This window comes from Nomascus leucogenys, chromosome 2 (genome assembly GCF_006542625.1).
Source record: "Nomascus leucogenys isolate Asia chromosome 2, Asia_NLE_v1, whole genome shotgun sequence".
Lineage (NCBI taxonomy): Eukaryota > Metazoa > Chordata > Mammalia > Primates > Hylobatidae > Nomascus > Nomascus leucogenys.
In genome coordinates, this window is record NC_044382.1 from 39,882,246 (window position 1) to 39,894,700 (window position 12,455).

The following is a 12,455-nucleotide window of genomic DNA, read 5'->3' on the forward strand; positions in this document are numbered from 1 at the left end:
TGGAATTTCCTCAAAAAACTAAAAATAGAGCAATCATATGATCCAGCAATCCCACTACTGGGTATCCAAAGGAAAGGAAATCAGTAAGTTAAAGAGAGACATGCATTCATGTGTTTACTGCAGCTCTATTCGTAATAGCCAAGATATGGAATCAACCTAAGTGTCCATCAACAGACAAAATGTGGCATATATTCACAATGGAATACTATTTAGCCATTTAAAAAAGACAAAATTCTGTCATTCATGGCAACATGGATGACCTTAGAGGATACTATGGTAAGTAAATAAGCCAGGCACAAGAAGATAAATACCACATGTTCTCACTTATATGGAAGCTTAAGAAGTTGACTCATAGAAGTGAGGAAGGGTAGTGCGGAGAGGTGGGTAGCCAAAGGTTAGTTATCAGATACAAATATACAGTTAAATAGGACGAATAAATTCTTCTAAAGGAGGCCAATGGACAGTGCCCAAAAGAAAGAATGAAGTTTCCATCAGGCTGGGCCCTTAGGATAAAATTAGTATTTGTTTAATTTCCAAGAAAAGCTTCGTCCACTGGAATATACACCAAGGCCCAAGTCTATAAAAGACCATTTTGTGAACAGGGGGTACACAGGAGCCCGCAACCAGTCTACTCAGTGAATTCTCTTTCAGGAGGCTAAGGCTAAAAAAACTTAGGCCCAAGGAAAACTACAAATGACCATGACTTACTATAAACCCAAGAAAATGGGAATATGTATCATTCAAACTCCTGGCAGAAAAAAATAGAATAAAATCAAATCGGGTGACTCAAAGGCAGTTTAGAGACTATGCTATTATACAAAGGTATGGGCAAAATACAGAGAAACTACAAAGCTGGTAGGACACTTAGGCATGAAGGGACAAGAGGAGGCAGCAGCTACCAAAACCAGGGAGCAAGACGTGTAGAGAATGCCACCCGACAGGAAAGGCATCACTTTTAGCAACCCAGGGCACCCAGCAGGAAAGAGGCCTGAGAGTAACACCCTAGCATCACTCTATCTCCTTTGACCTCCTGCTGGTGCTCCCACTCACCAAGCCCAAGCAGGAGCCCACGAATGAGATCCAGGCAGGTTAGGTTCCTGGGGCAGAGAACAGGGTAAACAAGAGTGGGAAACAATATGGAAGGGCAAACAGAAGATTATCCAGCATGTATATAATAACTCCAATATTTCTGTGACATCTTATTTCAGAAAACTTTGGCATTTGTTACTACTTTAAAAAAAAACACATAAAAAAATACATAAGGGATTATGTTCAAGGAACTCTTCACAGATCCATGGCACATGGTATTAAAACTTAGGCACTGAGAAGTATTTGGCTTTGGAAGAAAAAAAAAACAACTCAGGTAGCACTACTTTCTAGTAAGTTTCTTGAATAGCATACAAAATCCCAGACCGAGTGTGGTGGCTCATGCCTGTAATCCCAGCACTTTGGGAGGCTGAGGTAGGTGGATCACAAGGTCAAGAGTTCAAGAGCAGCCTGGCCAAGATGGTGAAACCCCGTCTCTACTAAAAATACAAAAATTGGCTGGGTGTGGTGGCAGGCGCCTGTAGTCCCAGCTACTGGGGAGCTTGAGGCAGGAGAAAAGCTTGAACCCAGGAGGCGGAGGTTGCAGTGAGCCGAGATCACACCACTGCACTCCAGCCTGGGTGACAGAATAAGAGACCACCACAAAAAAAAAAAAAAAAAAAAAAAAAAAATCTATTTACTTATTCCGCCATTTTGCAATGATGCACAATAGTGGCAATCTTAATGTTTATTTTGTCTAAATAATAGTCAGTCTTCATAAACCAAGCTCAAACTACGTTTTAAACCAGTAAGACTATTTGCCAAACTGTATCTTTTAAATATAACTTAATATTTACTTCACATATTCAAACAAGAATTTGTATCAAAACCATTAATTAAAATAAATTGTGAATGTAATTTGGCCAGCTTGCCACATTTATAGGATTACCATTCTATTAAACAAGTTATTCTCAGGATCAATTAGCTCCAGCAAAAAGAAAAGATACTTGTAATTTATATGATGGAGACTAAGTCAACACAAAAATAAATTATAAAAGCACACTGACGGGAGGATGAGGCAGGATAATCGCTTGAACCCGGGAGGCAGAGGTTGTGGTAAGCCGAGATTGTGCCATTGCGCTCCAGCCTGGGCAACAAGAGCAAAACTCTGTCTCCAAAAAAAAAAAAAAAGCACACTGAGCCTACACTAACTTAGGTACCAACCTAGCTATATTACCATGTATAATCTTAAGTACTAGAAATGCAAAACCAGGATCTCATACATACAGTTAGTCTGATCACATCTTATGACTTGAAATGTAAGCAATAAACTATTATTCACCAACTGCCTACTGAGAAGGGCCTTCTTAGTGCCTGGCACTGTATTAAACACTGTACATACATTATTTATTTGAATCCTCTCAACCCTATGGCATAGATTTTTAATATTAATGTAAATATAACCAAATGACTAAGAAGACCCCAGAAAAGAAGCTGTCATATATTAGACATTAATAGTATTTAGCTAGCCACAGTGGCTCATGCCTGTAATCCCAGTACCTTGGGAGGCAGAGGCAGGAGGATCTCTTGAGCCCAGGAGTTCAAGACCAGCCTGGGCAACATGACAAAATCCTGTATCTACAAAAAATACAAAAATTAGCTGGGTGTGGTGTCCTGTGCCTATAGTCTCAGCTATTCAGGAGGCTGAGGTGGGAGGATCACCTGAGCCTGGGGAAATCGAGGTTACATGATGCCACCACTGTACTCCAACCTGGGCAACAGAGTGAGACCCCCTGTCTCAAAAAAAAATGTTTTTATGTATTTACTAACAACCATCTTGCCGTAATGAAGAAAGTCTATAGCAGTCATAGCAGGTTGCCTACCCAAATCCATTCCCTACTCCCACTACTCCCAACCCAACTTTCTACTACCTGTCAGACCTTTTGTTGGGTATTTCTGTCCTCAGGAAAGCTACCCCTTAACCCAGAGCAGAAGGTGGATCTGGATTACTCTGAGTCGGGCAGACTCCTTTCCTCTTGCCAGGGATAACTGAGGAATAGGCATGTTGCACAATTCAGATTTAGGACAAGTCTGCTAGGAGCTTCTAGATTGTTTGCTTATAAAGAGAGACATATGGAAGTAACAGTCCTTTTTGTTCTTACTGGACATATTATGTGCAAATGTCATGCAAAGAGCCTTGCAGCCACCCAGTGCCAGGCACACTGAAGACGACAGTGATGAAAAATATCAAGAACCTGGATCCTTGATGATACTGCAAAGTCCTTATATTTAACAACCCTGAATTCACTTAGCCTAACTCAGGACTTATACTTAATGAGAAAATAAATCCCCCATTTTTCAAGCAGTTTGGGAGCTGGGTTTTCTGCAAACTCCAGTGCAAAGTATCCTAACTGATAAAGGTACTAGCTAACAACAGTAATTCTTCTTGGGGCTTGTTTTAAAATAAGAATGTAAAGCATAAGCTTCATCAGGACTATGAAAGATATTAAGAAGACGGATAGCAATATATGGACCTTCCTTGAAGAATATACACCTGAAATACACAGCATCCAACAGCAAGGGCACAGAAGGTTTCAAAGCACCCCAACAGTGAAAATGCTGAAGGGTCAAAGGGCTACTGGAGCTTGGAAAAGTAACACTGATCCTCATGCCACACAATGGAAAATACTAACAACAATAAGAAACAGTTAAAAAGTAACAAGACACGGGGCTGGTGGGGCAAGGTATGGAGATACTTTCTGATACAGAGATAATTCCAGTATGTTTAAATGGATTAAGGTTTTATTAAAAATCTGAACAAAACTGCACCACTAACTCAGGTTAATCCTTAAATACACAAAGACCTATTACCTCTCCAGACACTACCTTCATCACAAGTTGTCAAGCTACTTAAGATAAAATGTTCACAAGAATTAAAATAGGAGCATAACATGAATGTAATGTAATTACAACTTTATTAACAGCACAATACTGAAAAGACACCTTAGTTTAAATGTTTTCATGGAACTATATTGGCGAAGGTAAGTAATGGTACTTTCAGAAAACACACAGAATGAGTTTTTCCCTCTAGATAGTAAAATGAACAACTTTAATATATCCCCAAATCATGACTGTACCTGTTGTCTTTTGGCTGCCATAATGTTCAGCTTATCCACTTCAGGTTTTAGGGCTTTATACTGGATTCCTAAGTCTTGTTCATTGCCAGCATTCCTCAACTTCAAGATACCATCTTCCACCTATAAAACAAGAAAGACCCCAAAACCCAAAAATTCTGAATATAGGTCTGTAAACAAAGAAGATGGCATCCTAGAAATTTTCATTCCTGTTAACAGCTACTCAAAAAGCAATCCAAACTTAGCTCTCTTGAGTTTGCATGGTCCTCTCTAACATTTAAACAGCAGTTACACAGGAGCTTCATAGTGGGAAAGACACTAATATTAGCCTCTATCTAAAAGTACAAAATTTAATATATCTTGGTTTCTCAACTCCAGAACTCTACTAGTACAAGGAAAATATTTAATCATTACTGGAAAAAGGGAAGGAGTCAAAACAGTATCTTTGCTACAAGTTCTTCATTACAGCCAAGGCAATACTGGCTCAGAACAAAGCCAGGATGATACATACTTGGAATAGAGGAGTAAGTGGAAATTAAACAAAAACATCTCTGGTCCATTGAGATAAACCAAATTCAAAACCAAACTAAATCCTAAGGAATACTGAACTAAGGAAGGCCGGTAGCAATCTTCCTATGATAGAACAAATTACAGACATAGGCCTGTATACTTACAACTTTCAGCTGAACAAGTAATTTGTAGACATCTGCCATGTCAGCCAAAATCAGCAACCGGGTAACAGCAGAGAGCAAAGCTCGAGCTGCCCGAACCATGTTGCCTCGCTTCACAGAAGAGCAGGGATCATCTGCGAACTCTCCCGCGGCAGTCTTCATCAAATCACCTGTTTTACAGAATGAAAAACAAACTCAGCAAGAATGAACTCAAATAACTGATCTACATTTTTAAAAATATAAAAAAATCCAAACTTTGTATATTTCATGCACAAATTTAGTTTAAGAGTTTTCATTTTTGTTGTTGTTTGCTGTTCCTTTGTATCACTAAAAAAAGCACCTTCATATATTGCTGGTGAAAGCAAAATATCTGCAAAGTAACTTGGTACTATACATCAAGAGGCTTAAAAATATTTCCCTTTGATGTGAAGGACCTCTTCAAGGAGAACTACAAACCACTGCTCAATGAAATAAAAGAGGATACAAACAAATGGAAGAACATTCCATGCTCATGGGTTGGAAGAATCAATATCGTGAAAATGGCCATACTGCCCAAGGTAATTTATAGATTCAATGCCATCCCCATCAAGCTACCAATGACTTTCTTCACAGAATTGGAAAAAACTACTTTAAAGTTCATATGGAACCAAAAAAGAGCCCGCATCGCCAAGTCAATCCTAAGCCAAAAGAACAAAGCTGGAGGCAACACGCTACCTGACTTTAAACTATACTACAAGGCTACAGTAACCAAAACAGCATGGTACTGGTACCACAACAGAGACATAGATCAATGGAACAGAACAGAGCCCTCAGAAATGATGCCGCATAGCTACAACTATCTGATCTTTGACAAACCTGACAAAAACAAGAAATGGGGAAAGGATTCCCTATTTAATAAATGGTGCTGGGAAAACTGGCTAGCCATATGTAGAAAGCTGCAACTGGATCTTCCTTACACCTTATACAAAAATTAATTCAAGATGGATTAAAGACTTATATGTTAGACCTAAAACCATTAAAATCCTACAAGAAAACCTAGGCAATACCATTCAGGACATAGGCGTGGGCAAGGACTTCATGTCTAAAACACCAAAAGCAATGGCAACAAAAGCCAAAATCGACAAATGGGATCTCATTAAACTAAAGAGCTTCTGCACAGCAAAAGAAACTATCATCAGAATGAACAGGCAACCTACAGAATGGGAGAAAATTTTTGCAACCTACTCATCTGACAAAGGGCTAATATCCAGAATCTACAATGAACTCAAACAAATTTACAAGAAAAAAACAAACAACCCCATCAAAAAGTGGGCAGAGGACATGAACAGACACTTCTCAAAAGAAGACATTTATGCAGCCAGAAAACACATGAAGAAATGCTCATCATCACTGGCCATCAGAGAAATGCAAATCAAAACCACAGTGAGATACCATCTCACACCAGTTAGAATGGCCATTAAAAAATCATTAAAAAATCAGGAAACAACAGGTGCTGGAGAGGATGTGGAGAAATAGGAAAACTTTTACACTGTTGGTGGGACTGTAAACTAGTTCAACCATTGTGGAAGTCAGTGTGGCGATTCCTCAGGGATCTCGAACTAGAAATACCATTTGACCCAGCCATCCCATTACTGGGTATATACCCAAAGGACTATAAATCATGCTGCTATAAAGACACATGCACACGTATGTTTATTGCGGCACTATTCACAATAGCAAAGAGTTGGAACCAACCCAAATGTCCAACAACGATAGACTGGATTAAGAAAATGTGGCACATATACACCATGGAATACTATGCAGCCATAAAAAATGATGAGTTCGTGTCCTTTGTAGGGACATGGATGAAACTGGAGAACATCGTTCTCAGTAAACTATCGCAAGGACAAAAAACCAAACACCGCATGTTCTCTCTCATAGGTGGGAATTGAACAATGAGAACTCATGGACACAGGAAGGGGAACATCACACTCCGGGGACTGTTGTGGGGTGGGGGGAGGGGGGAGGGACAGCATTAGGAGATACACCTAATGCTAAATGACGAGTTAATGGGTGCAGGAAATCAACATGGCACATGGATACATATGTAACAAACCTGCACATTGTGCACATGTACCCTAAAACCCTAAAGTATAATAAAAATAAAAAAATAAAAAAATAAAAAAATAAAAAAAAAAATATTTCCCTTTGATCTAATAATGTTCCTTTCCAAAAAAAGGGCATTATATGTGTCCAAAACAAAGAAAAATTCAAGATTTGAATGGGAGAAAAAAAGATATCTAATGCAATCTACTCTCACATCCATAGAATAGAGAAACAGGGCAACAATTATGCAGAAACACACTTCATTAATCATCCCAACTACACAATGTGTACAGCCATAACAGAGACTCACTGATATGTGAAAATACAGAGTTCAGCCACTGATTCATTCATTTCCTTCGCAGAGCACTACCAAAAGCTCACATGCTCAATAAGCATCTAGTTAAGTAAATTATGGTGTGGCCTACAATTGACTATTATGAAAATATTTATATACATGAAAAATGTTAAGCAGAAACAAATGAAATTATAAATGTATGCTTCTTTCTAAATACAGAGGAAAGACTGGAGTCAAAAGGCAAATAATAGTTATCATTGGGTTACACACGGCCTCTTTACATTTGGTACTTATAAAAAGTTTCTATAATGAAGAGGTATTATATCTATAATTTTTTAAAAACTAGCTAAAAACATATAAAATAGACTTTACTACAGTTAATAGGAATATCCAACTTATACAATCCTGAGCTCAAGAATTTATTTATAGGCTGGGCATGGTGGCTTACACCAGCAATCTCGGCGCTTTGTGAGGCCGAGGCAGGAGAATCTCTTGAACCCATGCATTTGAGGTTGCAGTGAGCCATGATTGCACCACTGCACTCTAGCGTGGGTGATAGAACAAGAAGACCCTGTCTCTTTAAAAAAAATTTTTTAAGTAATTTATAACATTTCCTAAAAACTTGTGAAACTTATCCTTTCTGTCATTTGTGTCTTAAAATTATTTACAGTGCCCATCGTCACTCTTTTCTTACAGCTAGAAGCAACTAAAGGGCCAGTGTTGTGTCTTGTCCACTGGTTATACAAATAGGGCCTCTATGGAGACTATCTTTGGAATCCTGGAAAAGCAATTACTCCCTCCTTTGGCTGAGCAAGCCCACTTCAGTTCACGTTAAAGCCTAAAACCCATTCACACACTCATGTCTTCCCTGAATTTTTTTTTTTAAGGCACTTTCAAGAAGCCTAGCTATTTCTCAACAGACCTATCAAATTTCTCCTAGCTATCATCTTTGGATGCACAACACAAGCAGAAGGGAGGGAAAAAATTGCCTCACATGCATGTATTAATTAGGCTTAGAAGCACTGTATAATTCTAAGAGTAAAGATAAGCTCCACATATTTGTCAGGCCAGAAAAAACTTCCAATGAATTATACAGTTAAAAGGTTTTCCTGGATCTAACACAGTCTTCTCTCTTACATCTTCAGGAAGATACAGACATATGGCAATCATTATGTGGATTCGTAACATTAATGCTAGTATCTTCTGATATTTTAAAAGATGGAGATCATTCATTCTTTTATTTGTTCAACAAATGTTTGAGCACCCATCGCACATCCTACTGGATGGGCATACCCTACTGGAGCTCTATGGAGGAAAGGAGAGAGACAAAAAATTAACAGCTGCTTAAGACAAGGCATTTGGTCTCAAAGGGTTCACAAATTATAGAGTATTACAATGCACCCAAAAATTAAATAGCCTTGTGAACAAGGTGCTCTGGAAATATGCTGAAGAAAACTATTTACTCAGGGAAGAATTTATCTGAAAAGCCTTGCAGAAAGAGATATTTGCCTTAAAAAATATTAATAATGTCTTAGGCTGGGCACAGTGGCTCACACATGTAATCCCAGAACTTTGGGAGGCCGAGGTGGGTGGATCACCTGAGGTCAGAAGTTTGAGACCAGCCTGGCCAACATGGTGAAACTCCATCTCTACTAAAAAAATACAAAAAAATAGCCAGGTGTGGTGGTGGGCGCCTGTATTCCCAGCTACTCGGGAGGCTGGGGCACAAGAATCACTTGAACCTGGGAGGCGGAGGTTGCAGTGAACCAAGAACGCGCCACTGCACTCCAGCCTGAGCAACAAGAGTAAAACTCCATCTCAAATATATATATATATATATATATATATACTGTCTTAAACAATATTACTACCAAACAAGAGAGAATAAGCAAGAGATGTTCACCCTATATAATAAGCAGAACTTCACCTAATTTAGCACTTGCGACACACTAAAAACAAACAAATCCACTTCCAAAACACAAAGCTGAACATACCATCCCTGCCTTCAAATAACTTATCCAGAAAAGATGGATCTGACCATTAAGAAATTATGTGGCATTTTAACATACAAGCTGTAAGAAAGAAAACACAAGGTGTCAAGGGAATTCAAAGGAGGAAGCACTAACAACCAGTTCGGGGAAGAAATGAATACCAGCAACAGCTTTATGGAAGGCATGGTACTCTGAAATGAACCCATCCCTCAAAGGAGAGGAAGGATGTGGGCAGCAGAGTTAAGGGAGTTACCACCTCAAGCAGAAGGAACAGTAACATAATAATGTCCAACACTGGCTGGGTGCAGTGGCTCACACCTATAATCCCAGCACTTTGGGAGGCTGAGGCTGGTGGATCACTTGAGGTCAGGAGTTCGAGACCCGCCTGGCCAACAAGGTGAAACCCCATCTCTACTAAAAATGCAAACAGCCAGACATGGTGGCAGGTGCCTGTAATCCCAGTTAACTCGGGAGGCTGAGGCAGGAGAATCACTTGAACCCAGGAGGCAGAGGTTGCAGTGAGCCGAGATTGCACCACTGCACTCCAGCCTGAGCAACAAAGCGAGAGTCTCAAAAAAAAAAAAAAAAAAAAGTCCAACATTTATTAAATATCTACTCTATGGCACTACACTTATTTTTAAAATTCTGTCACCCACCTAGAAAGTAAGTGGTATTAGCCTTTGCTTACAAATAATACAACTAAAGCTTATACAGATTAACTAACTTAATCCCTGCCACCTAACTAGTAAATGGCAGAGTCCGGATTTGTAATGCCAGTATTTATGCTCTTTGTAGAACCACTTATCATGCTGAGGTATACAATAAGAAAGCTTGTATATTATATATTAATATATAATTCATATATTAATTAGGCTTAGAGGCATAATATCTAGTCTGAATTATCTAGTCTAACTGAGGAGTAAGGGATATGCTTAGAAGAAGCAGAAGATGGGAGTAGAAAGGCCAGAGACCAACAGAATTGAATTCCCTCAACCAGAGGGAAGTCAAAGTAAAGAGGATTAACCTATCTAAAGTACATACAATAAACCTAACCAGAGAGCTGGATCAGAAAGCTACAGTGAGAGCCCAGAAAAGAGTAGTAGTAAATTACAAAGGCAGGGGTCAAAAGATCTGATCACCTTTGATTAAGAACAGTACATTATTTAAAGGTTGCAAGCTGGGGCCTTTCTGAGCGGGAGAAGAAAGCCAGAGCTGTATGAAAACACATGAGTTGGGAAATATTTAGAAAAAAACAAAAAAAGTTAGGACCCTCGAGACTGTGGACATCAGAGTAAGGAGAGGAAGATTCTGTAATAAAAGAAACAATAAAGAGAACCAAGACTGTCAAAAACAAGAAGGCCAGACTTGTAAGAGAAAACTGGTCAACCAAAACAAATGTAAACGTAGAGATCAATCAACTTTAATTGAGAATCCAGAAATATATTCCGATTTTAACAAGAGTGCCGAGAATATTCAATGAAGAATGGTCTTGTCCACAAATGGTGCTAAGACAAGTGCAATATGCAAAAGGATTAAGTTGGACCCCTATCTCACACCATATACTTACAAAATTTATCAAAACCTAAATGTTAGAGCTAAAATTATAAAACACTTAGAAGATAACACTGGTGTAAGTCTTCAAGACCTCTGATTCACAATGGTTTCTTAGCTATGACACCAAAAGTACAAAAACAGAACAAAAAACAGGTAAGTTTGACATCATCAAAAAACTTAAAATTTTGTGCTTCAAAGAACACTACCAAGAAAGTAAAAAGACAACCCACAAATGAAAGAAAATTTCTGCAAATTATAAGGATCTAGTATCCAGAATATATAAAGAACTCTTATACTAAATATTTTTAAGTTGGCTGCAGTGGCATGTGTCTGCAATCCTAGCTACTTGAGAGGCTGAGGCAGGAGGACTGCTTGAGCCCAGAAGTTAGCATCTAGCCTGGGCAACATAGCAAGACTTGGCTTCTTTAAAAAACAAACAAACAAAAATAGACAAATAATCCAACTTAAAATAGGCAAAGGATTTAAACAGGCGCCTGTCTGAAGATTTAGAAATGGCCAATAAGCACATGAAAAGATGCTCAACCTCATTAGCCATCAGGTAATACAAATCAAAACCACACAAAGATATCACTTCGTACTTAGTTGGGATGGCTATAATAAAAAAGGCAGATAATAGCAAATGGCAAGAATATGGGGAAAGTAGAACTCTCATACCCCAATGCTGAGAATGTAAAAAGGTGCAGCTGCTTTGGAAAACAGTCTGGCAGTTCCTCAAAGTGCTAAATGTTATCATATGACTCAGTAATTCCACTGCTAGGTGGATATGGTTTGGATCTGTGTCCCTGCCCACATCTCATGTCAAACTGTAATTCTCAATGTTGGAGGTGGGGCCTGGTGGGAGATGAGTGGATCATAAGAGTGGTTTCTCATGAATGGGTTAGTACCAACCTCTTGGTGCTGTTCTTGTGATGGTGAATGAGTTCTCATGAGATCTGGTTGTTTAAAGGTGTGTGACACCTCTCCCACCCGCTCTCTTGCTCCTCCCCACCATGTTAGATGCCTAGCTCCCCATTTCCCTTCCACCATGATTGGAAGCTTCCTGAGGCCACCCCAGAAGGAGATGCCACTATGCTTTCTGTACAGCCTCCAGAACCTTGAGCCAATTAAACCTCTTTTCTTTATAAATTACCCAGTTTCAGGTATTTCTTTATAGCTATGTGAGAACGGACTAATATAAGTTGGTGCAAAAGTAATTGCACTTTTCATCACTTTTTTTTAAATGGCCAAAACCATAACTACTTTTGCACCAACCTAATACATAGCTACACAACTAAAAACCTGTACATGAATGCTTACAGTGTCACTATTCGTTAACAGCTGAAAAGCAGAAAGAACCCAAACATCTACCAACTGAAAAACAGACATACAAAATGTGGCATTATCCAGTATTTAGCCATAAGAAAAAATGAAGTGCTGATACATGTGCAACATGGATGAACTTTCAAAACATATGTTAAGTGAAAGAATACTGTATTGTTCCATTTATATGAAATCACCATTTGCCACAATAGGCAAATCCATAGAGACAGAAGGTAATGCTTGCTGGGCAGTGGGAAGGACGTAAGAAGAATGAGGACTAACTTCTAATAGGTAAAACCGGGTTTCTTTCTGGGATGATGAAAACGTCTGAAACTACACAGTGGTGATGGCTGCACAACCTAATGAATATACTAAAAAC

The 12,455-nt window shown here is 38.9% G+C and overlaps 1 protein-coding gene across 4 annotated transcripts in view; it reads right to left on the reverse strand.

The window, feature by feature from the left end:
* CTNNA1 (catenin alpha 1) overlaps positions 1–12,455 on the reverse strand; it is a 181,543-nt gene that overhangs the window by 119,735 nt on the left and 49,353 nt on the right. For all 4 annotated transcript variants that reach the window (XM_030828542.1, XM_030828562.1, XM_030828553.1 and 1 more), the window contains exons 4-5: positions 4,835–5,001; positions 4,164–4,283 (exon numbers count right to left, since the gene is read on the reverse strand). In XM_030828542.1, coding sequence (XP_030684402.1) covers positions 4,164–4,283; positions 4,835–5,001 — 287 coding nt within the window. The remainder of the gene's footprint in view (positions 1–4,163; positions 4,284–4,834; positions 5,002–12,455) is intronic.